Source organism: Eumetopias jubatus, unplaced genomic scaffold (assembly GCF_037043125.1).
Source record: "Eumetopias jubatus isolate StellerSeaLion01/CBP00866 unplaced genomic scaffold, mEumJub1_p1.0 scaffold_1, whole genome shotgun sequence".
Lineage (NCBI taxonomy): Eukaryota > Metazoa > Chordata > Mammalia > Carnivora > Otariidae > Eumetopias > Eumetopias jubatus.
Window position 1 is genome coordinate 167,260,928 of NW_028274807.1, and position 23,349 is coordinate 167,284,276.

The following is a 23,349-nucleotide window of genomic DNA, read 5'->3' on the forward strand; positions in this document are numbered from 1 at the left end:
ATGTTTTATGTTGATTCCTCCTTTCCATCAGGTCAGGGTAGCTTTCTACCTGCTACAATGGAAAACAGGAACTGCTATGAAGCCTGAAAATAGATACTCAAAACCAAATCCCAGAGCATTTTAGTAGGCTTAGGATCTTGAAAGCATTTTAAGTAGTAATTGCCCAGCTCTTCAAAAAGAGCTCCAAAGCTATGCTTAAGAACTTTTAATTCCATTCACACCTTTTGCTAACAAAGGTGAAGAGCTTTAGACCAGTTTAAACTGCAAACTGCAATTTTATTAACACTATTTTTCTCTCAAACCAAGTTCTTCATGCTGACATTCCCAGTGTTGGGAGGCACAAATACCATTAACCATCTTCATTCTTGGCATCACCAAGGAGTTCTTTCCCTATCTTGTTCTGAAGGATCAACAAAAGCTTGAGGTGTACGTTTCAGAAGATAAACTGCTGCATGAAGGCCCCCTATGTTCACCCAGACAGTATGTACCTTCCGCCACACATGTCCCATTCCAGATAATGCCTGTGTATACACAAAAAGGACAGAAGTAATTAGCAGAAAATCCGTAGACCAACCAGCAGTGTAGTTGGTAGTAAGAAACCATGGGGGAAGAGAAAACAAATCCTACTCAAACTAATATTCCTAAGTTTAAATAGAAGATCCTAACATTGCCACAGGGTGAATTTTTGGGCTAATTTACAGCACCTTGGTAAAGCATTTCTTGTCCTGAGTAAGTAGTGCAGCTCGGCCTGTCCCTGGTCTACAGACACGGCTCATCTCCCGTAGGCAAGCTGGATAAAGGTTCCAGTTTCTCTTTTTGGAGCCCATCCTATAAAAGAAGGTTCAGTGAATCAAACACTTAGTAGATAAACATCTAAAACTATATGAAATGAGAAATTAAAAACTAATTACAATAAGAAAATGTTAAAACCTAAAAAAATAGTTGCCCTTTAGAAGCCAGGGCTTTGCCATTATATGCCAATAAAATGAGTAATCTGACTTATTAGTAAATGGCTTAGAAATATGAAACAGATGAACTGGCTACAGAACAGTTTTTTGACAACTATAATAGTTATATAAGTTGTCCTCTTAATGACTGTAATAAACAGATTACATAAACCAAACCAATGATGAGAAAACATTTATTCTGAGAATTAGAACCAAGTTTTCCTCAGCCTTTGTGAAGTACCCTGTAATTCAGCAATGGGCCCAGAAATGGATTAACCTGTGATGGCCAGGACCAAAATGCAGTTAATAAATGAGTTCTCACAAGAAACAAAATGGGTGAATCCATCATACAATTCTTAAGTGAAAAAGTGCTCTAAGTCTACTAAAAGGAATTGAAGATTTCTGATAGAATGAGCTCTCAGAAGGTAAGTTTAACAAGTGAAGGTAAAACTCATTTTTTAAAAGCCAAGTCCCACCTTTTTCCAAATGGCATGTCTGTTACAATAATGTCCACAGAGCCAGTTCTCAATGGCAGATTGCAGATATCCCACTGAACAGCATCTATGGGCAAGCCCCAGGACACTTTGCTATGGGGACAAAGGAAATGTGCTTATTCTGAAGTATGAAATCTAAAAACATTTCTGAAGAGACTGCTATAAAATACAAAATGCTACTAAAATAACAGTATCATTGACATTAACAATAAGCAAAATTTTAAACCAAAATGTAGAAGAAATCCGAAGTTAACATGATAAAACTTTTCTAATGACAAAATCTGTAATGACAATTTAAAAAATGGTTAAGGTTGGTTTCAAAAGATGTCTGGTTTCATCTACAATTTAAGAAAATCGATTAACGGGTAAACAAGATTGCAACACAAAGAACTACAAAAGATGACGGACAACAGTAATGAAGCAGTAAATTATATAACTGAGAATGTAAAACACCAATGAACACAGGAAAGAAAGATTATGAGGTGACACATCTAAAGTTTGGTAGATCTTTCAATAACAGGAAACCTAAAGAAACAGATACGTTAAATTAGTAAAACAGATACTTGTTTTAAAATTAAGCATGTATCACACAATGAAAAAATAAGACAGGAAAAGAAGGTTGAAAAAACAGATTAACAAAAGAATATAAATGATGCAAATCCTCCTCATTAAGGCAAAGCTGCTGATATAACAAAATACAACAGGCAATAAGGCACAGGCTAAGAAAGGCAAATCAAAGATTGTGAGCAGAAATGAATGGTTATTCTATTGACAGTTAATGAAGAATTTAAGAGAAAATGTGCAATAAAGGCAGTCACTCCATAACGGGGGAAAAAAGCATAGATTATCGAAAATAGCCATATTAATCACAATCACAGGTACCAATAACTGCAACAAAACAAGAAGTGAACAAAAAATAGTAAAATCAAGATGGATGGATAGAAATAGTACAGGTAGAATAGACAAAAAAGGTAGAGAGTGTCTGAAAAGCAAGATAAAATACATAGAAAATAGAAATAATTTGTTTGAAAATGTTTTATCAGGTTTCAAAAAAACTGGTGATGTACTAAGCCCCGAGAAAATTTCAATAAATATGCAACAAAACGTACCATAAAAATTCATCATCAATAAAATAAGTTAAAACCTTTCAACTACTTAGGTACAAAAAATGATCTAAACCCTTGCTATTCAAAGTTGGGCCACAGCCCCAGCACCATTAGTGTGACCCATAAACTTGCTAGGAAACACAAAACTCCTAGGTCCCATCTGAAACCTACTGAATCTAGTTAACAGGATCCCCAGGTGACTCATGCACATTAAATTTTGAAAAGCACTGCCCTAAACAACTACATCAGTGAGACAAGTACACAACCAACGATTTAAAAAGAAACCAAAATACAGAAAATTTATCATTAAAAAAAAAAGATTGTAACTTAAAGTTTAAATAATAAATTTAAAAAACCTCAACAGGAAATAGGAATAAAGAAACAAGCAAGGAGCATAAAAACACAGAACAAACAGTACATGAACTAAACAGCACTGGTGATTCTCATCAATAAAGGGCAAAAAAATAAGCAAAGAAGAGAATAACCAACATACAGACCTAAAACAGTATGAGGCATTCCATGTATAACTAACAAATAGGAATATCTGCATCAAATAGATAAGTATTTTTTTAAAACCACTGATTTCTATTTACAAAAACAAACCTCACATTAAGGGTTATGGAGGCAGCTGTCTCTAGGTTTCGTAAGGCCAATTATGGGATAGAACCACTTCCCTGGGCTATGTATTCAGGATATGGAGCATCTGTACTTCAACAAATATGCTGACCACTACCTACTCCTGCCACTTTGAGAAAATAAAGGGCATCAGCAGAGGAGAACACAGAAACAATTTTATGAGGCTTCTGGTGAGAAATGGAAGACCAAGTGACATTTCAACCAATTCTTCCAAAGACAAACGGAAAGAACGGTGAAAGGCTGGCACAAAGGGCATCACGGAGTGTAACCTGGAGTAGTGGGCCAGGGCTTAAGATATTGTAACAACAGATAGATAAAAAAACACAAAATTTCCCAGACACCAATGGACTTCCAGTGCACAGACAGGATACAGCTGAAGGACCTCAGAATATTTTGCTTGCAGGAGAGGGGATTTTGGAGGAACGGGATAGGAGGAGGGGGACTCTGGGCAGCTCTTCAAATGTCTGATGTTAAGCATCATGTGACACAGAGCTAAGATTTTTCTTTATGGATCCAGTGGGTCTAAAACAAACAAATACATAGAAGGTACAGAGAGGAATTCAGTACACTAAAAGACATGACTAGAACTCCAAGCTGTGCAAAGACGGAACTGACAGCCTTCAGAGACAGTCATTACAGATGGTGACAGACGAAGGCCACTGGTCAGGATCTCCTATAGGTAATGTGAAAATGGCTTTCAGCTTTCTTCCAACTCTGACACTGCTTTAAAGTGCCAAATAATAGATCTAAAGGCTAAATAAACTGTAGAATTTCTACACAAATATGCAGTCATTTAAAAAAGACTATATAAAAATATTCAAAGTGTTTGAAAATTTGTAAAATTAAAATGAATCACATTATTTTTCCACTAAAAGGAATACAGAAATAAACAGTTGCACTGGGTGGGGAAATTACAGTAAAATATTTTTGTAAGTTATTTTCAATAAACGGTTTTAAAATTTAATGGCGTCTCACAGTATGTTCATTTTAGTTACAATGATGTCACCATGCACTGGGGGTATTAATTCATAAAGTCAATATGAAAAGTGATTATCTAAGTCTAAGAAATGCTACAAAATCTTTCAAATTTTTACCCTTCTTTAATTTGGCTCTTGGTCAATAAAGATGAGATGTTATTTGCTGCTCTATTCACAGCCAACGGATTATTATCACCAGCAATATGATAACAGTTAGACCATTCAGTAGCCCCCTAAAAGACAATAGTATATATTAAAACCAAAGTATCAAACTGCAAAAAACAAAAACAAAAAACTCCCCAAAACCCAGAAATGATTAAAGGGAAAATCATTTCAATTGACTGTCAATAAACTAGACAATCCAATCCAATAATCCAATGGTTTTCTAAAGTGGCAGAACACTGCATGTCGTGAACTTTGCTATCCCCCTTGCTTGAAAAGCCCTCCTGTTCTTTCTCACTTGCTGAACTCCTATGCATCTTTCAAGACCTAGCTCAAATGTCACACTCTCTCACATTAACCCAACTCTCTTAGCTGTCTCTCATTTGCCTCCCTAACCCAAAGCACTTTGTTACATACTCTGTCACTGCACTTGTTTCTAATTATTTCTATACCTGTCTACCTTTCAAGAAATCTCCCTAAGGACAAGTCTCATATTCTATGCAATCCCTCAGGCAGCAGTGTGTGGCACACAGTAAGCATTACAGACCTGAAATAAAACCATGGTTTGAAAAACTTAACCAAAGTGAAGTGACCAACCTATACCCTTTTGTGATTACAGGATTTTATATAATCTGATATATTGGGGTATTTGAAAATTTCAAATAAAATATAATACCCACTGCATAGGCCTTTGAATGATACCACCACATCCCTGAAAAGATTCTGTAGTGTTAAGTCAGAAACATGTCAACAGAACATAAATACCAATGTTACATATCATTTGTGGAATGGGGGTGACACCCTACCCTAGGCTGAACAATGTTCCATGTAGATTCACAGGTTTCTGATATGAAAGCAGAGGAAGTTCTGCCCTCTGTATAGGGATGAGGAACAAATACCTCTTCTTCCTTTGTAAACAGTAATATAACCCATATCCATGAACACAAGGCTTCATCGCCTTTTCTTTTTCCTACACACTTGAGGGTGATGTAGAAGAGACCTACAGAATTGGATGAAAGCCTCTCAAGTGATTCTGATTCCCCAACACTCATTTTTTGTCTCAATCTGTTTAGACTTTTGGCCTCTGAAAAAGATGGATTTTGTAGTACTTCCAAATTTTAAAAGGAGAACTCTAGATCACTATTTTATACTTGGGTTAAGAATTCTATATACATACTGTCAATCATTTCATAACTTCGTTCATTCTGATCATGTATCAGTATAGATTTTTCTGTATTAACATTCTCATGTCTACACTTACATGGAAATGCTTCAACCTTTTTCTGTATCTTTTTGGAGGGTGGGCTCTTCTGGACTCTGTAGCTCTGTTGTATATTTCTTGGTACAAAGTGACTTTCCCTATTTCAGACATAGGTACATCAAGGTTTAATGCTAGAGAGGAAGACTCTGCTTTGTTCCTGGAATTCTTGACAACAACTGAGTTTTCTCTGTGGGCAGCTCTTTAATCATAGTAAATTTCTCTAGCTCACACTACCAGAAAACAGTAGTCATCTAGACTACCAAGATTTCCTTCTGGGATTTTAGCTCCCAAATGACACATGCCATTTTCTAATTGCAATTTGAATATTATTTTTCCCTTTGTGGGTTGCTTTGGACTTGTTCACCTGTCCAGTTTCTGCCCACTCATAGAATCTGTATATCTCCTTGCAGTTTATTCCCACTGGCTTTAGATACTCTATGTAAGAAATTACTATGTCTCATAAATTTAAGCAATTTTTTAAAATAAATTTAAGCAATTTTAAAGAGGAGCACCCTCTTCCAAATTATTTGTAAAAGTTCAGATAATACTGATTCAAGGAGACTCTACTGTTAAATGTTCTCCACTTAGAAAATGCCTTTCCATTTCCTATTTTGCTTTAAGTAGTTTTTGAGTCCTCTTAGTATCACAGTAATTTTGAAAACTATTTAAGAGTGTTTGTGTGTAACCATATTAGACTTCCTGAAAAATCTAAATAACATTATCATAGGTTTCTCCATTTTACAACTGTATTTACTCCCTCCAAGAGCCTAAGTGGATTAAGAAGCATAATCTCACTTTATAGAGATGGAACACCCTCCTCCAGTGTATGCTTATGCCTTCGAGTCTACCAATTGTCTTTTATAAAAAAGGGACTCACCAGTTTGTAACTCTCAGCCTCCTCTGTAATCCACTGAGTAACCATCACTTATAATCTACCAGTCCTTAGCTAGTTGTAGTAAGTGGTTATATCCTTCACACAAAAATCCCTGCTTTACTAGTGCAATTTTTTTAATTTTTTTTTTTTAAACTAGTGCAATTCTTTTAAAACTCTTGGGGGTCCACTCACCCGACCCTGATGATTTCATTATGTGTAATTTGCCCTTTAGGTCTAGAATATTCTAGATGTATCACTTGCTTATCCAAAAGATAAAGAAACGTCATTACCTCTATTGGTATTGCTCCTGTTCCACACATCGGATCAACTATTATATCAGTAGGTTGAGGAGCACAGAGCCTATAGAAAAGAAAACAGCCTATATGAAAAAGACTTCAATCAATAGCTGGGGCTTTCACATTGACTATTCCTGAAGCCGTAAGATCAAGGACCTATTATGCTAGCATAAAGGAACACCAATTAATTTTCATTTTAAAAATCAATTTGTAATTAAGAGATTGAGTCTATATCCTAGAGCTTTAAAAAAAATTACGTATAGCTAAAGTACCCTCTGACTCATCCAAAATCACATTTCACTGACAGATGGAATTTAGCTTCCAGATCTTTTATTTTTTGAGGGGGGGGGGCTGAAACCCGGGAGCTTCCAGATCTTTTAATATATACGTGTGTATCTATCTATCCATCCATATCTTTAGAAAACACAGTTTTATTTTGTATATAAACCTGTATTGTTCCATAAGAAAAAAAAATCTCAACTGTGTTTCAAGTAAAACATGTATTGATAAGTATCGATAATAAGTTTATTGGCAATTAGACATTTAGTATTCCTTTCCTTATGAATTTAATTTTAAAGGTAAGAACCTTGCCAGAAATAACTGCTTTACTTTGAGCACTCCGTATTTACCAAGCCATGGATTTAAGCTCTTTGCATTATCTCATTTAATCTTTTTAACAACCCTTCAGTTTTTCTGTGGATTCCCCAAGATTTCTCAGTATCTTTCCTATAAATACCCCTTCCTATGCAATCATCGTTTTTTTTTTATCTTGAACTAGCTTACTTAGGTTTCTAATAGTTGCACCCAAAAGAAGTCTCCATGTTCCTGGATCCTACCATAATGCCTGGCAATACATTATAAATGTTTGTTAAATGAAGGAAGAAAGACTGGCAACTGTTCCTTTATCAAATGGGCCCAGTATTCTATTACTGTCATTATACTGATAGTTTCCAACTGTGCTGAACTGTGACTCCATGGATGAGCAGAGTGAAAGAGGAAACAAAGACTGGAAGAGAAGGAAATATAATAATTAATTAACAATTAGTCAGTGCCAGGATATACCAGACACTATGTAACAGGTATTAAGCATGTATTTCTACATCTACTCCTCACTAACAATCCTTTAAGTCTCACATCAAACCCATTTTGCAGTCTGGAGAACAGAAACCTCGAGAAGACAACCTGTCCTAGAGGTGGAAAGAAGCACCCAATAAAAGGGCAAAGGACAAACGAGAAAGCAAGCTAGGTCTTGCACTTGAAAAAGTGGAAAATCCTGGATGATTCCTGAGATGCTGTGAGTATAAATTTTAAAAATATTAGTAAAAGCTCCCTGCGTTCATTTACACATTATACACTTTTTTTGACCCCACCCCACACCCCCACCCCATAGCATACACATTTAAAAAAATCTCTGCTTTCAGGGCGCCTGGCTCAGCCGGTATAGCATGTGACTCTTGATTTCCAGGTTGTGAGTTTGAGCCCCACAATGGGCTTAGAGATTACTTAAAATAAATAAATAAAAATATAAAAATCTCTGCTTTCATCTGCTTCAGGGCACAGAAATTAAACACAGCAAAATTTGCTGTATTTCCCAACATACAGTATATCCTTTGTAAGCAGAAATGTTCAGAGGCAGATGAAAACTACTGTTCTCATTTTAAAATCAAGAAAATGGAGATGGTAGTTAAGTGATATTTTCAGGATTACAAGGAATCAACATTGGATACAAGAGAAAGAAACAGATCATTTGCTTTTTATCCTGTTGTTTAGCCACTAAATTCCAACACAGTACTTCATACAATATTCAGGTGTTTTAAAGGGAAAACTCAAATCAAGGTGTCACTTTTTAAAAAAAAGATTTTTTAAAAGATTTTATATATTTGAGAGACAGAGAGAGAGGGAAAGAGAGAACAAGCAGGGGGACAGGAGAGGGAGAAGCAGACTCCCTACTGAGTGGGGAGCCTGACGAAGGGCTTGATCCCCTAACCTGAGATCATGACCTGAGCTGAAGTCAGACACTTAACCAACTGAGCCATCCAGGTGCCCCATGATTTATTTATTTTAGAGAACAAAAAGAGAGAGAGCAGGAGGGGCAGAGAGAGAAAGAACGCGGGGGGGGGGGGGGAAGGAGGGAGAGAGAGAATCCTCAAGCAGATTTTCCGCTGAGCACAAAGCTCAACATGGCGGGGGGAGCAGCTTGATTCCAGGACCCTGAGATCATGACCTGAGCTGAATCAAGAGTCAGACACTTAACCAACTGAGCTACCCAGACACCCCCCAAGGTGTCACTTTAATCTGGATAGTAAACCCATTCTCTTACCTAAGCATCCCATAGGCAAGAGTAGATCTAAGTGTTGTAGGTCCAAAATGTGTGATATTTCTTCGGTGGAGACTCTCTTCTGTCAGTGCAATGCCCACAACAATTTCATTATCATGGATGTTCAAAAGAACCTATAAAGGAAAAACAAAAGAGAATAAAATAGGGGCACTTGGCTGGCTCAGTCACTAAAGCATGTGACTCTCAATCTCAGGGTTGTGAGTTTAAGCCCCACATTGAGTGTAGAGATTGCTTAAAAAGAAAATCTTAAAAATAAATAAATAAATAAATAAAAGCTTTAGGATTGCTCACATTGCACTAAAATTTTTTATTAATTAAATTTTTTTACTTTATTATTGAGCTATACTTTGCATAAAGTCGACAAATCCCAAATATACAGCGCAGGGAATTTTTACCTATATACACTGTGTAACTGCTACCAAGATAAAGATATACGGTATTTCTAGCACATGCCAGAAGGCTCCCCTTGTCCTCTGACAGTCGGTACCCACCGAAAGTAATCATTAATCTGACTACCACCACCACAAATTAGTTTTCTTTTTTTGAACTTCATATAAATGAAATCATCTAGTATGTACTCTTAAATTTTAAAACCTGTTTTACTCTTTTCATTCACTGTAAGTTACTATAAGCAGATACCCCCTGAATTTTTACAGTATCAAGATATTTTGTAGGTTTATGGGTTATACACATTTTTAAAAATTTTAACTTTTTGAGAAATTTGAGAATGAGGGAGAGAGAGAGAGCACGAGAGGGGGGAGGGGCAGAGGACAAAGCAGACCGAATCCGCCCCCCCACCAGCAGGAAGCCTGATACGGGATTCCAGCCCCGGACTCCAGGATCATGACCTGAGCCAAAGGCAGCCACTTAACTGACTGAGCCACCCAGGTGCCCCAAAAAACTCAAGTCTTAATAGCTCCCATCTACTGAGCACTCAGTATACAGCAGGTATCAAACCAAATACCAAAATGTATTATCTCATTTAACTTTCAGGACACACTTAAAAGTATATGCTACCGCTGGCTCCACTTGAAAACTAGAGGCTCAGAGACAGTATCTTGTCCAAAGTTATGCAGTTGTAGAGTCAAAATCTGAATCTAGATTTGTCTTGTAGCGCATGCTCCTGTTAACCACACCCTATTAGCTCTGCAGCCGCAATATAGCCACCATAAAATTGGTTAGTCTAAAAATGCTACCTATCTGTGACAGCCTTCTTGAATCATCATAATCAGAGCCTGTACGTACCTCCACATCAAAGTTGGTCATGTCAGCCTTCCACTTAAAGTAATCTTGAACAGCACCCCCAAAATCTCTTGCAGCCTCATTTGAGGAAAAGCAATGTTTCTCTCCTGCCCGGTTGCATGTGACTCTAAACTTTAGCACTTTAGGATGAGTTTCTTCTTTTAAACTTTCATCCTTCTCGTCTTTGCAAGATGCCAAATCATCACCTACTAATGTTGATATCTCTTCTTTGATGGCTGGATTTTCATAATAGTCTAAGATATGGCAATCCAAGGTATTATTAGTGAATCCTTTTTTATCATCTTTCTCATCTGTCTTGTCTCCTTGTCCATTATCAATCTTCTCTTTACCTGAACTCTGATTCATCTTTTTGCGCTTTGTTTTTTTTTTCTTGAAACTGGTGTTAATTTTCCATACTTTTAAAGGGTCTGACCATGGAAGCTTCCCAGCCAGTTCTTCAAAATCCTTTAGAACTTCTTCCTGTAAAGGACAGAGAATGAAATCCATGCATCTCTCACCACTTTCGTTGAACAAATCCCTACACTTTGCCTATAGACTACATTAATCATTACACTGGGGGAGGTAGGAGTGCAGAACAGAAGAGGAAATAAGATAATGTCTATGATTAAAGAAATTAAAGTTTCACTGAAAATTAAGATAAATACAAATTAAGCAACTTAAAAATACTACTAGACCAGTAGACCAGAAGTTGGGTTTAAGATTAAAATGTAAGCAATCAGAAACTATTAAAAATGGTTGCCTCTAGGGAAGGGAAGTGGGTGGATGAAAAACGGGAGAGAGGGCAATTTACCTCTCACTGACTGACTTCCTTCTGAATTTTGTGCTAATTACTTTTAAAAGTAATTTTTAAAAAAGTATTATTTATTTATTTATTTTTAAAGTAATCTCTATATCCAACGTGGGGTTCAAACTCACGACCCCAAGATCAAGAGTTGCACACTCCACTGACTGAGCCAGCCAGGTGCCCTTAAAAATTAGTATTTTTTAAAAGGAAAAGGAAACCAGAAGCGGTGAAAAATCTATCTCTCCAGTTTCTAAATAGCACCCAGAATCTTTTTAAAATGAAGCTTCCAAGAATGAAGCAAACTGAATTGAGTCAACTTCTGAAGAAGATAAAATCTGAAGAAGTTACTGGGAGCTGCTATTTTATATTACGACTGCTTTTTAAAATTTTGTTCATGGATCTGATAAAATCTAGATCTCTAATATTTTTAAGCCCAAGCCCCTTGGACACTGCAGCTCTGTGCAGTTTTTGCTTATACACAATCCACTCTTTGAAGCTAATTAAGCCGAAGAAGCCTGGGAATAAAGTTTGAAACAAGGTTAATAAAGTTCTTTGCCTAGGATACGGTTTTATTTTTTATTTCATTGACACTGATTTGTACACAGAAAGCAAATTTGTTTATAGAAAGCTAAATCATGGCATGTAATATGGCTGGTAATTGATGAAATTTGATTAAAGATTTTAAATGGCCGTATAATAAAAAAAAAAAAGTAAATCTGATTGGGTACCTGGATGACTCAGTCAGTTGAGCACCTGCCTTCAGCGAAGGTCATGATCCCAGAGTCCCAGGGTCAAGTCCCACAGCAGGCTCCCTGCTCAGCCAGGAGTCTGCTTCTCCCTCTGACCCACCCTCCTCTCATGCTCTCTCTCTCAAATAAATAAAATCTTAAAAAAAAAAAAGTAAATCTGATCATGCCCCTCCCTTGCTTAAAGCCCCTCAGGGGCTTCCCACTGCACATATATTTAAATTCCTCGAAGAGCCCAACATAATCTGACCTCTGCCTATTTCTCTTACATCACTTCAGGACTGTTCTCTCCCCCGCTCCCTTTTTACCTCTACTTCGAAGATACTTGCTTCATGTGGTCTCTGCACTGCTGGCTCCCTTCTCATTATTAATAGTAATTTAAAAGGCATATCCTCTGAGAGACCGGCTCTTCATAAAGCAGTCCTTTCAAGTCATTCTCTTCCCATTTTATTTTACAGAGCTCAGCATTATCTGAAGTTACCAGGTTTATGTTTTGTTCACCATGAAGGCTTCTCCCAGAAGTAGGGTGGAAAGGACCTTACCTGTCTTGACCACTGCTGTAAGCCACATGTCTAGAACAGTGCATGGCATACAAATAGCACTCAATAAACAGCTACTGGATAATGTGATTAATGTTAAAATGGGTGGTGCAGGGCTGTGCTGTCCAATTCAGCAGCCATTAGCCACAGGTAGCTAGAGGGAAAGTAAAATGAGGGGCACCTGGGTGGCTCAGTTGTTAAGCAGTCCACCTTCAGCCCAGGTTGTGATCCTGGGGGCCTGGGTTTCAGCCCTGCGTGGGGTTCCCGGCTCAGCGGGAAGCTGCTTCTCCCTCTGTCCCTCTCCTGTTTGTGTACTCTCTCTCACCCTCTCTCTTTCGAATAAATAAATCTTTAAAAATAAAATAATACAAGAAAGAAAGTAAAATGATTTAAAATGAAAAGCTCAGGAGCACCTGGCTAGTTCAGTTGGTAGGACATATGACTCTTGATCTCAGGGTCATAAGTTCAGGCTGCACAGAGCATAGAGCTTATTTAAAAAAATATATATATATATAAAAAAACAGCACAACAAGCCTCAGTTTCTCAATCACATGAGCCACATTTCACACGCTAATGGCTAGTGGTTACTGTGTTGGACAGTGTAGACCCAAAACATTCCAGTGAGAAGGTTCCATTGCAGAGTGCTGGTATAGACAGTATATGCTACTGACGATCAAATTCGAAAGAGATCAGTGTTCACTGATGGCACTGAGACTTGAAATGGGGAGGACGGAGGGTTTTGATATTAATTGAAACCTGATGAATAATGGTAAATTTCAGGTTCGGCAAATTCAATTCTATTTACAAATTATTTCCCTTTTATAAAGGGCATCTACAGGACTTGGAGGTTTAATGTGATGGAGAACACTGGCACAGCCCTTTTCTTTCTCCAGACACCATTCTAAACACCACCACCAATGGAAATAACAACTTTATCTTAATAGAATCTACATGATACCTGTAACCTTGAACCATAACATAACCATTCTAACATAAGAGTTCCCAAGTGTAGTGAAGGTCAAACAGAGGTGCAGGAACACACCACAGGAAGAATGCCTACAGATTCAGACAAAGGTTAGAGCAGTCTGCAAAGTTGTAGCAAATAAACTGTTCTTTGGAATAGCAGAGAAGTATATATACTGACAGAAGGAGCTTCCCTGGACGTCATTTATACCAAGAACAAGCAAGGGAGAGAAATGGAGGCTAAACAAGGAATCTTAGAGACATGCTCTATTGCTATGTTCATAAGGTAGAGCTTGGGAAGAGTTGTTTTACAGTGTAAATAACCCTGAAGCTGCTGATCTCTTCAGGTTAGAGAGGAGTAATGGTTAAAAGAACTTATGCAATAGTATGGAAATTATACCTCAATAAAGCTGTTAAAAAAAAAAAAGAAGGAACAGAGACCTCATTCACCTACAACCCTTTGTCAGAAGGAACTTAACAGCAAGCAGGGGAATTTCGTGATGGCCTGGAACAGTTCCTGGTTCCTCCCACAGGAGCCTCCTATCAGCAGCAGGTCCAGGAGGAACTTGCTCATTCACAGATGAGCAATCATCAAAAGTTATCAGCACGAGATTTATATGAACATAAGAAAAGAAGAAAGGAGGAAAGGAACAGAAAAACAAAGAGCAGACAGAAAACAGTGACCAGAAAGACAGTGCCGCAGTGAAAACTGTGATCAAGCATATTGACATGATAGAAAAAAAATGGAATGAGGAAATACCTTGGTTAAATAAGAGCTCCAAGCAGAGATATAAAAGCAGAAAGATGACGTGAGCCACCATAAAAAGATGAAACAGGAGCTTGTAGAGTTCAAAGAACCAAGTGGAATGAAAAAATAAAACCATTGCAAAATGAAGACCGTATTGAAAGCACCACATACAAAAGACACTGCTGAAAACACAGTAAGGGATGTGGAGAAAGGTAAAGCAAATACAACGCAAGTGGGCAAAAGTAAAAACAAGATTAAAGAAAATCTTAAAACATGAAAGAAAGTCAAGAGATCCTACATATGTATAACTGGTTTATGTGTGAAGAAAGGATTTGAGATAATGAAAGAAAAAATTTAGGGGAACCTGGCTTAGTTGGTAGAGCATGTGACTCCAAGGTTGTGAGTTTGAGCCCCACACTGGGTGTAAAGTTTACTTAATAAAAAAAATAATAATAATTAAAGAAAAATTTCAAGAAATGTATGTGGATGTGAACTTCTCTATAGACTGACATGTCTTGACAAGGAATTACTGACAATAAGACACATCCTGGTGAACTTGTAAGACTTCAGAGATTAAAAATAAAATCTGGGCATGAAGCAAAAATATCAAGAAAGCAACAAATAAAGGAGACAAAAACAAGATGGCTTCAGAATTTTCCATGGCAACATTTAATGCTAGAAGAAAAAGAATACTGCCTACAATATTTTTCAGGAAGAAAAGCGTGACTCCAAATTTTATACTTAAACTCTTCATCAAACGTAAAGGTGAAAAACAATCATTACTGAACTCACGCCATTCAAGAGATAAAAAGAAAACAGGGATTATGACTACAAGCAGAATCTGTCATTTGTAAGTATCACAAATTGGAATGTAGTTAGAGGAGGAAGGAAAGAGATGCTGACATCTTCCTCTGTGAAGAGATAAAAGGACAGACGTTAAAGCTGGTAAGTAAATGTATTTAAAAGCTGGGGTTGGGGTGCCTCAGTGGCTCATTTGGTTAAGCTTCCAACTCTTGATCTCAGCTCAGGTCTTGATCTCAGGGTCATGAGTTCAAGCCCCACGTTGGGCTCCATGTTGGGTGTGGAGCCTACTTAAAAAAAGTAATAATAATAAATAAATAAAAGCACGGGGGTCAACACTAAGAAAATAGTAAAATTGGAGGGTGAAAAAGGAGGAGGGGAGATGTGGAAAATATGCTAACTTCATCACTGCTCTTAGCAGGGATTCAAAAAATACTACATAAAATAGTAGTTTAAAAGTTGTAGTTATAATAACAGCTAGAAGAAACCTTACAGCTGGGGTTTCAGCACCAAACAAAACAACACAAAACAAAAACAAAACTTTCCAAACTAGTATAAAACAATGTGGAAAAATGCAAAGAAAACACATAAAGAAACTTTAAATGAGAAAAAGCTGAATGTGTGTAACATAAATGTGACAGAACCAAGACCAAACATTTCTGACCTAGCAATAAGTACTGGTAAGATAAACCATTTTAGGGATGCCTGGGTGGCTCAGTCGGTTAAGCGGCTGCCTTCGGCTCAGGTCACGATCCCAGTGTCCTGGGATCGAGTCCCACATCAGGCTTCCTGCTCAGCGGAGAGCCTGCTTCTCCCTCTGCCTGCCGCTGTCCTGCTTGTGCTCTGCCTCTCTCTCTGACAAATATAAAATCTTAAAAAAAAAAGATAAACTTTTTATTAAACAGAAAAATGACCCACAGATTGAATATGTAGATGGATATATACAGGATATTTGCTGAACCACTGTAGTAACAAGAGTATGAAAACCCTAATGTCCTAAATGGGAACGATTGAATTATGATATAGTGAAATCCAACATGATATTGGCATGATCTTCAAGATATAGGAGAAAAGGCACAGCACAAAACAGTATGTGTGGCATGCTTTCATTTGTATAAGTACATAAAATGCAAATATTTATAAAATATCTCTAAAATTGGTAAAGCTGCTGCCTCAAGGGAGGGAACTGCATGGTTTGGAGATGGAGGAACAAACACTTTTCACTGCATATCCTTTGGGTCTTTATAATTTTGTTCTAAGTACATGTATTTTTAAAAAAATTTTATTATTATTATTTATTTATTTAACAGAGAGAGACAGAGTGAGAGAGGGAACACAAGCAGGGGGAGTGGGAGAGGGAGAAGCAGGCTTCCCTGCAGAGCAAGGAGCCCGATGCGGGGCTCAATCCCAGGACCCTGAGATCATGACCTGAGCCGAAGGCAGACGCTTAACGACTGAGCCACCCAGGCGCCCCAAGTACATGTATTACCTAGTTTAAAAAAATAAAAACCATGTAAAGCACAAATAATATCCCTTTTTTTTTAAACAGGTTAATCAATTCATGATATCTGAATACTTAAAAAGGACTTATTAGAATACTAATTAATATGCTTTTTATAAGAAATGGGAAGGTATAATGCCACAAACAATGAAACTGATGGTTAACAGAAAGCAAGAAGCAAATATTTAAGAATGAGGGTATGGGGCTATGTTGCAATTTAAGTCCATAAAGGGAAAGGCTTAACAAATTTTCATGGTCACATACACGTCCTTGCACAGATCTGAAAATCTACCTTAATACTTGCTGCTCTTCTTTTGGGACTTCCACCAGCAAACTCTTTTGCAGTTACTTACAAAGCAATTCTGAAAAGCTGGCTCATGTAGAACCACTACATAGTATCAAATTCACCTCCAAGTAGAGTTCAAAAACCATCCAAAATAATTCAAACTCTAAGATGCCAAACACATAGGAATTTAAGAAAATATTAATAAAGGCCAGAATTTAAGATGGAATTTTACAGGGTTTTTTAAATTTATTTTTTTATAGTTTTTAAAAATGCCTGTTAGCATTTACTCATGTACAGAACTGGCTGTCAAAATTTCCAAATACTAAGCAGCAAAAATTTTCAGTAGCCTGCCTGTTATGTTCTAGTTTTATTGATACGATTCAGTTGACAATAATTATCAGAAGTCTGCAGGGTTATAATACTAGTGCTGAAAGTTACATTTTTAGTTAATAAAATTTTAATCTATTTTCAGCCTGAATTCTTTTAGGTCTGGTTTTATTTTCTCTAGATTATGGGTTCATATCACTTTGATCAGTTTCTGAATAATGCTTTGGAAATCAACCTGTTGCCAATAAATAAAAACTAGAGAATTAGGCAGTATATCACAGACTTTAAAGACGCACTGTTTCTAATATAGGCAATACAACTGACAGAAAAAAGTTTTCAAGCATCTGACTCTGCAAACCTGACCAAAAAACAATGTGGAAAAATACTAAGGCCTTACTGCAATCCATTTTTCAAACTTCAACTTAGGCAGCATATCAATATTTAGGAATCAGATGCTAAGTACAAACTGGAAATAAAGCTGTTGTCTTAACAAATGAAGGAGTATTTAGATATTATTTTGGCTTTATTTCAAAAAATGAAGTTAGAGAAGAAAGGGCAAAAGGAGAACTGTGAGAGAAAGTGTTATTTGTAGATGATTCAGTCACTTTGATTCACAGTCTGGAAGCAATTCTATATATAAGCAAAGCTAATCTAAAGTATATACTTTTTTGGGGCGCCTGGGTGGCTCAGTTGTTAAGTGTCTGCCTTCGGCTCAGGTCACGATCCCAGAGTCCTGGGATCGAGCCCCGCATCAGGCTCCCTGCTCAGCGGGAAGCCTGCTTCTCCCTCTCCCACTCCCCCTGCTTGTGTTCCTTCTCTCACTTTGTCTCTGTCCAATAAATAAATAAAATCTAAAAAAATAAAAATAAATTAAAAAATATATACTTTTTTGTAAGAAAGTCAATTTATTTTGTTTCTTATACACTTCAAGATTTTTCTATATTTATTGACTTAACTTATTTTTTTGTTATTTTTTCATCTTTTACAAGAGATGTACTGACATACATTATTTTAGTTTCATTGCATAACATGATTCAATATTTGTATATATTGTGAAATGATCACAATGTCTAGTTAACATGTCACCCTACATAGTTCTAAAAATTTTTTGTGGGATGAAAACTTTTAAGATATACTCTATTAGCAACTTGCAAATATGCAGTACAGTATCAGTCGTTATAGTCATCATGCTATAAATTACATCCCCAGGATTTATTTTATAATTTTAAGTTTGTACCTGTTGACCCTCTCCCACCTGTTTTGCCCACTACCCACAAAATTCATTTTTTTAAAAACAACTCTCGGCTGGGGTGCCTGGGTGGCTCAGTCAGTTAAGTGTCCAACTCTTGATTTCAGCTCAGGTCATGATCTCAGGATTGTGGGATCAGGCCCCCCACTGGGCTCCGTGCTCAGTGGGGAGTTGGCTTGAGATTCTCCCTCTCCCTTTGCCCCTACTCCCCCACACAGTCTCTCTCCTCTCAAATAAATAAATCTTTAAAAATAAATAAATAAATAAATAAAAACAACTTCTGGAATGGGCTGTCAACAAATTTCTGATTTTTATTGTAAAAGCCTCCCAGTATTCTATATTACAAAAGGAGCAGTAATGCTAAACAATAGAATGCAAAATGTGGGAATAATCTCTTTGGGGAAGATGGCTGAAAGTCAGCTACCATGTTTGGGAAAACTTACCTTTGTTTCTTTGAACTGGTAATCTTTAAACTGCTTAACAACCACAAATAAGTTATCAACTGATCTCAGACAATGAACCTGGAGAAGGGAAAAAAATGTTAGAAACAAAGTTCTAAGAAAGCTTTTGAATCACATGAACTATCAACATTTATTTTTTTTTTTTAAGATTTTTTAAATTTATTTGACAGAGACACAGCAAGAGAGGGAACACAAGCAGAGAGAGTGGGAGAGGGAGAGGGAGAAGCAGGCTTCCCGCCAAGCAGGGAACCTGATGCAGGGCTGGATCCCAGGACCCCAGGATCATGACCTGAGCCGAAGGTAGACGCTTAACCATCTGAGCCACCCAGGTGCCCCTGAACTATCAACATTTAAATATAAAAATTAGGTATAAACATTTTAAAGAAGCTAATACCTGTAATTTGTACTTTAAATTTTCCCCATATCCCCAGTCTCCCATGTTTTTGGTTACCCATTAGCTTCTATTTCCCTACAAAAATGTAACAAGGAAGATGGAAGGATAGCTTGAAGTGCTACCGAAGAAACACAGGTTTAGGGGAGAAAGGAAGATAAAGAAAGTCAAGTGGGGCTTTATCATATTTCCCTCTTGGCTCCCTAGGGTACACTGTAGAGTGCAGTGGTTAAGAGCACAGGGTTTGAGGTCCAGCTGTTATTACTAGCTGAGCAACTCTGCAGAAATTACTTATTCCTAAACTTAATGATTAATGAGGATAATAAAAGCACCTATCTTCACAAAGCTGCTGAGGTTATTAACTAAGATACTGGGTGGAAAACATTTGCTTGCCAATTCATCCCCCAAATATTTATTGGGTGTCTACTATATGCCAGACACTAAGAACACAAAAAACCCCAGACAATTCCTGCTCTCACAATGCTTATATGGTAATGAATATTGGTTAGCTTTTATTCAAGTGGGGTGGCAGTTTGCTGACCACTTCTCCCTTTCAGTGATTCCTAATTACTTTTGAGCAAGAATTTCTTTGACACAGATTAAAAGAAAAATCTCTCCTAATATTTACTTCACCACCAAAGTCTAAACTTCAGCTAGATGTTGAAGTAAAGAAATTCAAAGACATTTGGCAGATATTCAGAATTTCTTGAAAAGTCACACAGGATTCTTTCTAGTGAAACATATTAGGATCACTTCTAAAAATATAAGAAACCTACTAGACAAACCAAATCAGTACCCAATGGAAAATGAGTAATACTTTAAAATCACCAGACATGGGGCAGAGCAAAGAAAAGCAAAAAGGATTCAAGAGGGGTCTGTAAGCCAGAAAATAATCATAAAATGACCTTTTTAGAAAACTATTTTAAATATTGTTTCATTCAAACCTGAGCCAGGCTTTCCACTGAAATGTCAAAATATATCTTGCCCCGGTCTTTGCTGATTTTGCATGATGACCCCAATTTCTCTCTCACTTCATCTGCAGCTGTTTGCTCAAAACCAGTAGGCACAGTGGCTCCAACAGTGACTTGGAGGTGCTCAGACTCACTTCTGGGATCACTTTCTGTCACTTGTATAGACCTCCAGTTCTCATGAAGGTTCACATCCAAGAGTTGGTTAGTGGCTTCTTGAACATCAGACATGTTGGCAGTGCTTCCAAGATTCCTAACACAGTCCCTTTAAAAGCAGTACAAAAAAGAAAAAGATAATGCCTAAACATATCACCTCATATTTCAACTATAATTAAAAACACCTGCTTTGGAGAGCTAGTGGAACAAGGCAACACAACTGATACCGCCACATGAAGTCAACACACCTGAATCAATATTCACCAAAGATGAAAGGATTGAAGAACATGGCACAGAGAACAGGATGTAAACTGTGCTATTATTTAAAAAGCAATATAGATGCTAAGGAAGAAAAGTAGACAGAGAAATAGTATTTCCACAGCATGAAATGTTTGGTTTGGGACCATCTGTGTTGATAATAGCCACCTCGTACTGTTAACAATTCCCCAACAGAGGCTGCTAGAACACATTCAAATACATTTCTACATCTAGTCCTTTTTCAGCCAGTAGTTAAGAATTGGAATTTGGAATTGCAGACATGGATCTGAATTCTTGCCCTCACCATTCACAGGGTGAATGGCCTAAAACAAGTTTATTCTCCTATTCCTAAATTTCCTCATCTGCAAAAACGGGGATTAATTAATACCTCTCTTCTTGAGTTGTTGGGAGACTTAAGTGAGAAGAACATACTGCCAGGCCCACGATTAAAACCTTCTAAGAGGATATCTATCTTCTTCCTGTGACGTGGACAGTGAGTCGTGCGTTTAAAAAAGATTAACTGAACATCTACGATATAATGACTGCCAATGTTTGAACGTCTACTACAGGCCAGGGTCTGGGATCCATGGACTGGCAACGTTTTATCTGTGAAACGTCCTGTCTGTAAGCGGAGGGACGGGGCGGGATTTAGAGAGGTGGGTAGTGGGGATCAATAGCGCTCACTAGATTTCCCAAAGGTTTTGTGACCCAAAACAACACAAGTAGGCACAGAGTACCTACAAGAGTACCTGTTCTTGCTCTATGCCCGGGCAGGCGACAGTGTATAACACTAAAAAGTCAGTTCCAGCCCCAAAGGAGCTCATAATCCCTGTGAATACGACTTCCATCTTCTAAATAAAGCAGCTGAAGCCCACGAAAGGACATATCCCGCCCAGGGTGAGAGAGAGCCGATCAGTGGCGCAGGCTAGAATGAAACCCACGTCCCCCGACTCACACCCGCAGGGCCCCAGTGACAGGAATCCCGGGGTGCAGGTGAAGGCCTAGAAGAAGCAACAAAAAACGTTCCGCAACAGGATCCGGCTGAAGTCCAGTTCGGTGATGGCTCGGGTCGCAAAACAAAGGTCGTCCCTCCCTCCCGAGGGTCAGACGCGCCACACCCAGCCACTCCCACCCACCGCCCAGTTACCGGACGCCAGCGCAGACCCTTCTTGCTCCGGCACCCCGCCAGACCAACGCACTCAGGTCACGCCGCCGGAAGCCACCTCGACTCCACCGGAAACGGAAGTCAGGCTGCGCAATCCCAGATGCGCAGAACTGGGGAAGGGCGCCCACGAAAGGTCGTGGAGAGAGGAGCATGCGCATAAAGCTCTGTGGGCGGTGGCGCCGCATGTGGGGAAGCAGGCTGTTGCGGTTGGGGCCAGGAGCCTCTACAGGCTGAATCTGGAGAGCCACGGAGCTTGTGGCCTGTCGTAGTAGCTAACTTTTATAGCGTGCTTCGCCATGCCAAGCACTGAGTAAGCGCTTCACACGCGTCATTTCATTTGTTCCAACAGCTCTTTGAAGTGACACGGACTATCGGAAAAAGTGAGTCTCAAAGAGGTTACATATCTTGCTCAAAATGTCAGGCGCAGCATTTTTGAAGCGGAACTGGGTTTTGAATCTGGATGGTGTGACTCCTGAATGCTTCCTCATCACGTCTGACCCAGTGTTGTTGAAACTAGTCCCTGAGTTATATATTGCCTTCACTACTTTTGTCCAATTGCACTCTTGATTACTATTTTTTCATTAAATATATATATTTTTTAAAATATTTATTTATTAGAGATGGGGGAGGGGCAGACGCAGAGGAAGAGAGAATCTCAAGCTGACTGCACCCTCTGTCTTTGGAGGGGCTGGATCTCACACCCTGAGATCATGACGTGAGCCAAAATCAAGAGTGCTGCTTAAGCACTGAGCCACCCAGGTGTCCCTAAATATGTTTTTAACTTATTTTAGAAGGAAACTTGTGCGACTTAACAGCAAAAATAACCCAATTTTAAAATGGGCTATGGTTTGACTATTTCTCCAAATAAAATACACTTATGGCCAATAGTCACATGAAAAGATGCTCAACTGATCATTAGGAAAATGCAAATTAAAACCAAAATGTCCCAGGGTGGGCTCCCTGCTCAGCAGGGAACCTGCTCCTCCCACTTGTGCTCTCTCTTGCTCTCTCTCAAATAAATAAATAAAGGGCGCCTGGGTGGCTCAGTTGGTTGGGCGACTGCCTTCGGCTTAGGTCATGATCCTGGAGTCCCGGATCGAGTCCCGCATCGGGCTCCCTGCTCAGCGGGGAGTCTGCTTCTCCCTCGACCCTCCACCCTCTCATGTGCTCTCTCTCTCTCTCATTCTCGCTCTCTCAAATAAATAAATAAAATATTAAAAAAAACAAATAAATAAAATCTTAAAAAAAATAAAACCAAAATGAAATACCTAGTTTGATGGTTAAATTTTTTTTTAAATGGATAGTTACAAGTTCCACAAGGTATATAGAGAAATGGAACACTTATATGTTGCTGGTGGGAAGGCAAAATGATACAGCCACTTTGGAAAACAGTTTGGCCTTTCCTCAAAAAGTTAAACAGAATTACCACGTGACCCAGCAATTCTACTCCTAGGTATATACCCAAGAGAACTGAAAAACAGATGTTCAAACAAAAACTTGGACATAATGTGCCTAAAGCATTATTTGTAATAGCCCCAAAGTGGAAACAACTCAAATATTCATCAGCTGACAAACAGATTAAAAAAGGTGATTTATATATCCATATAGCGGAATATTAATTCAGTCACAAAAAGGAATGAAGTACTGTCCTG

At 38.1% G+C, this 23,349-nt stretch overlaps 1 protein-coding gene across 1 annotated transcript; it reads right to left on the reverse strand.

Moving 5' to 3' along the window:
• Positions 1–255: 255 nt before the first annotated feature.
• Positions 256–21,772, reverse strand: THUMPD3 (THUMP domain 3 tRNA guanosine methyltransferase). The gene is made up of 10 exons (XM_028101552.2): positions 21,680–21,772; positions 20,095–20,383; positions 18,742–18,819; positions 10,337–10,813; positions 9,074–9,204; positions 6,748–6,817; positions 4,278–4,393; positions 1,424–1,534; positions 705–828; positions 256–521 (listed from the first exon to the last, which is right to left on the reverse strand). Exons 2-10 carry the CDS (start codon positions 20,347–20,349, stop codon positions 372–374), a joined length of 1,512 nt encoding a protein of 503 aa, XP_027957353.1. The 5' UTR covers positions 20,350–20,383; positions 21,680–21,772; the 3' UTR covers positions 256–371.
• Between the last annotated feature and the right edge of the window lie 1,577 nt (positions 21,773–23,349).

Coding starts and splice junctions, on each gene's coding strand:
- THUMPD3 (XM_028101552.2), bottom strand. CDS start 20,349: ATGTCTGATGTTCAAGAAGCCACTAACCAACTCTTGGATGTGAACCTT. Junction 4,394..6,747: donor CAGGAGCAATACCAATAGAG/GTAATGACGTTT, acceptor ATTGTCTTTTAG/GGGGCTACTGAATGGTCTAA. Junction 522..704: donor ACAAGAAATGCTTTACCAAG/GTGCTGTAAATT, acceptor GTGTATACACAG/GCATTATCTGGAATGGGACA.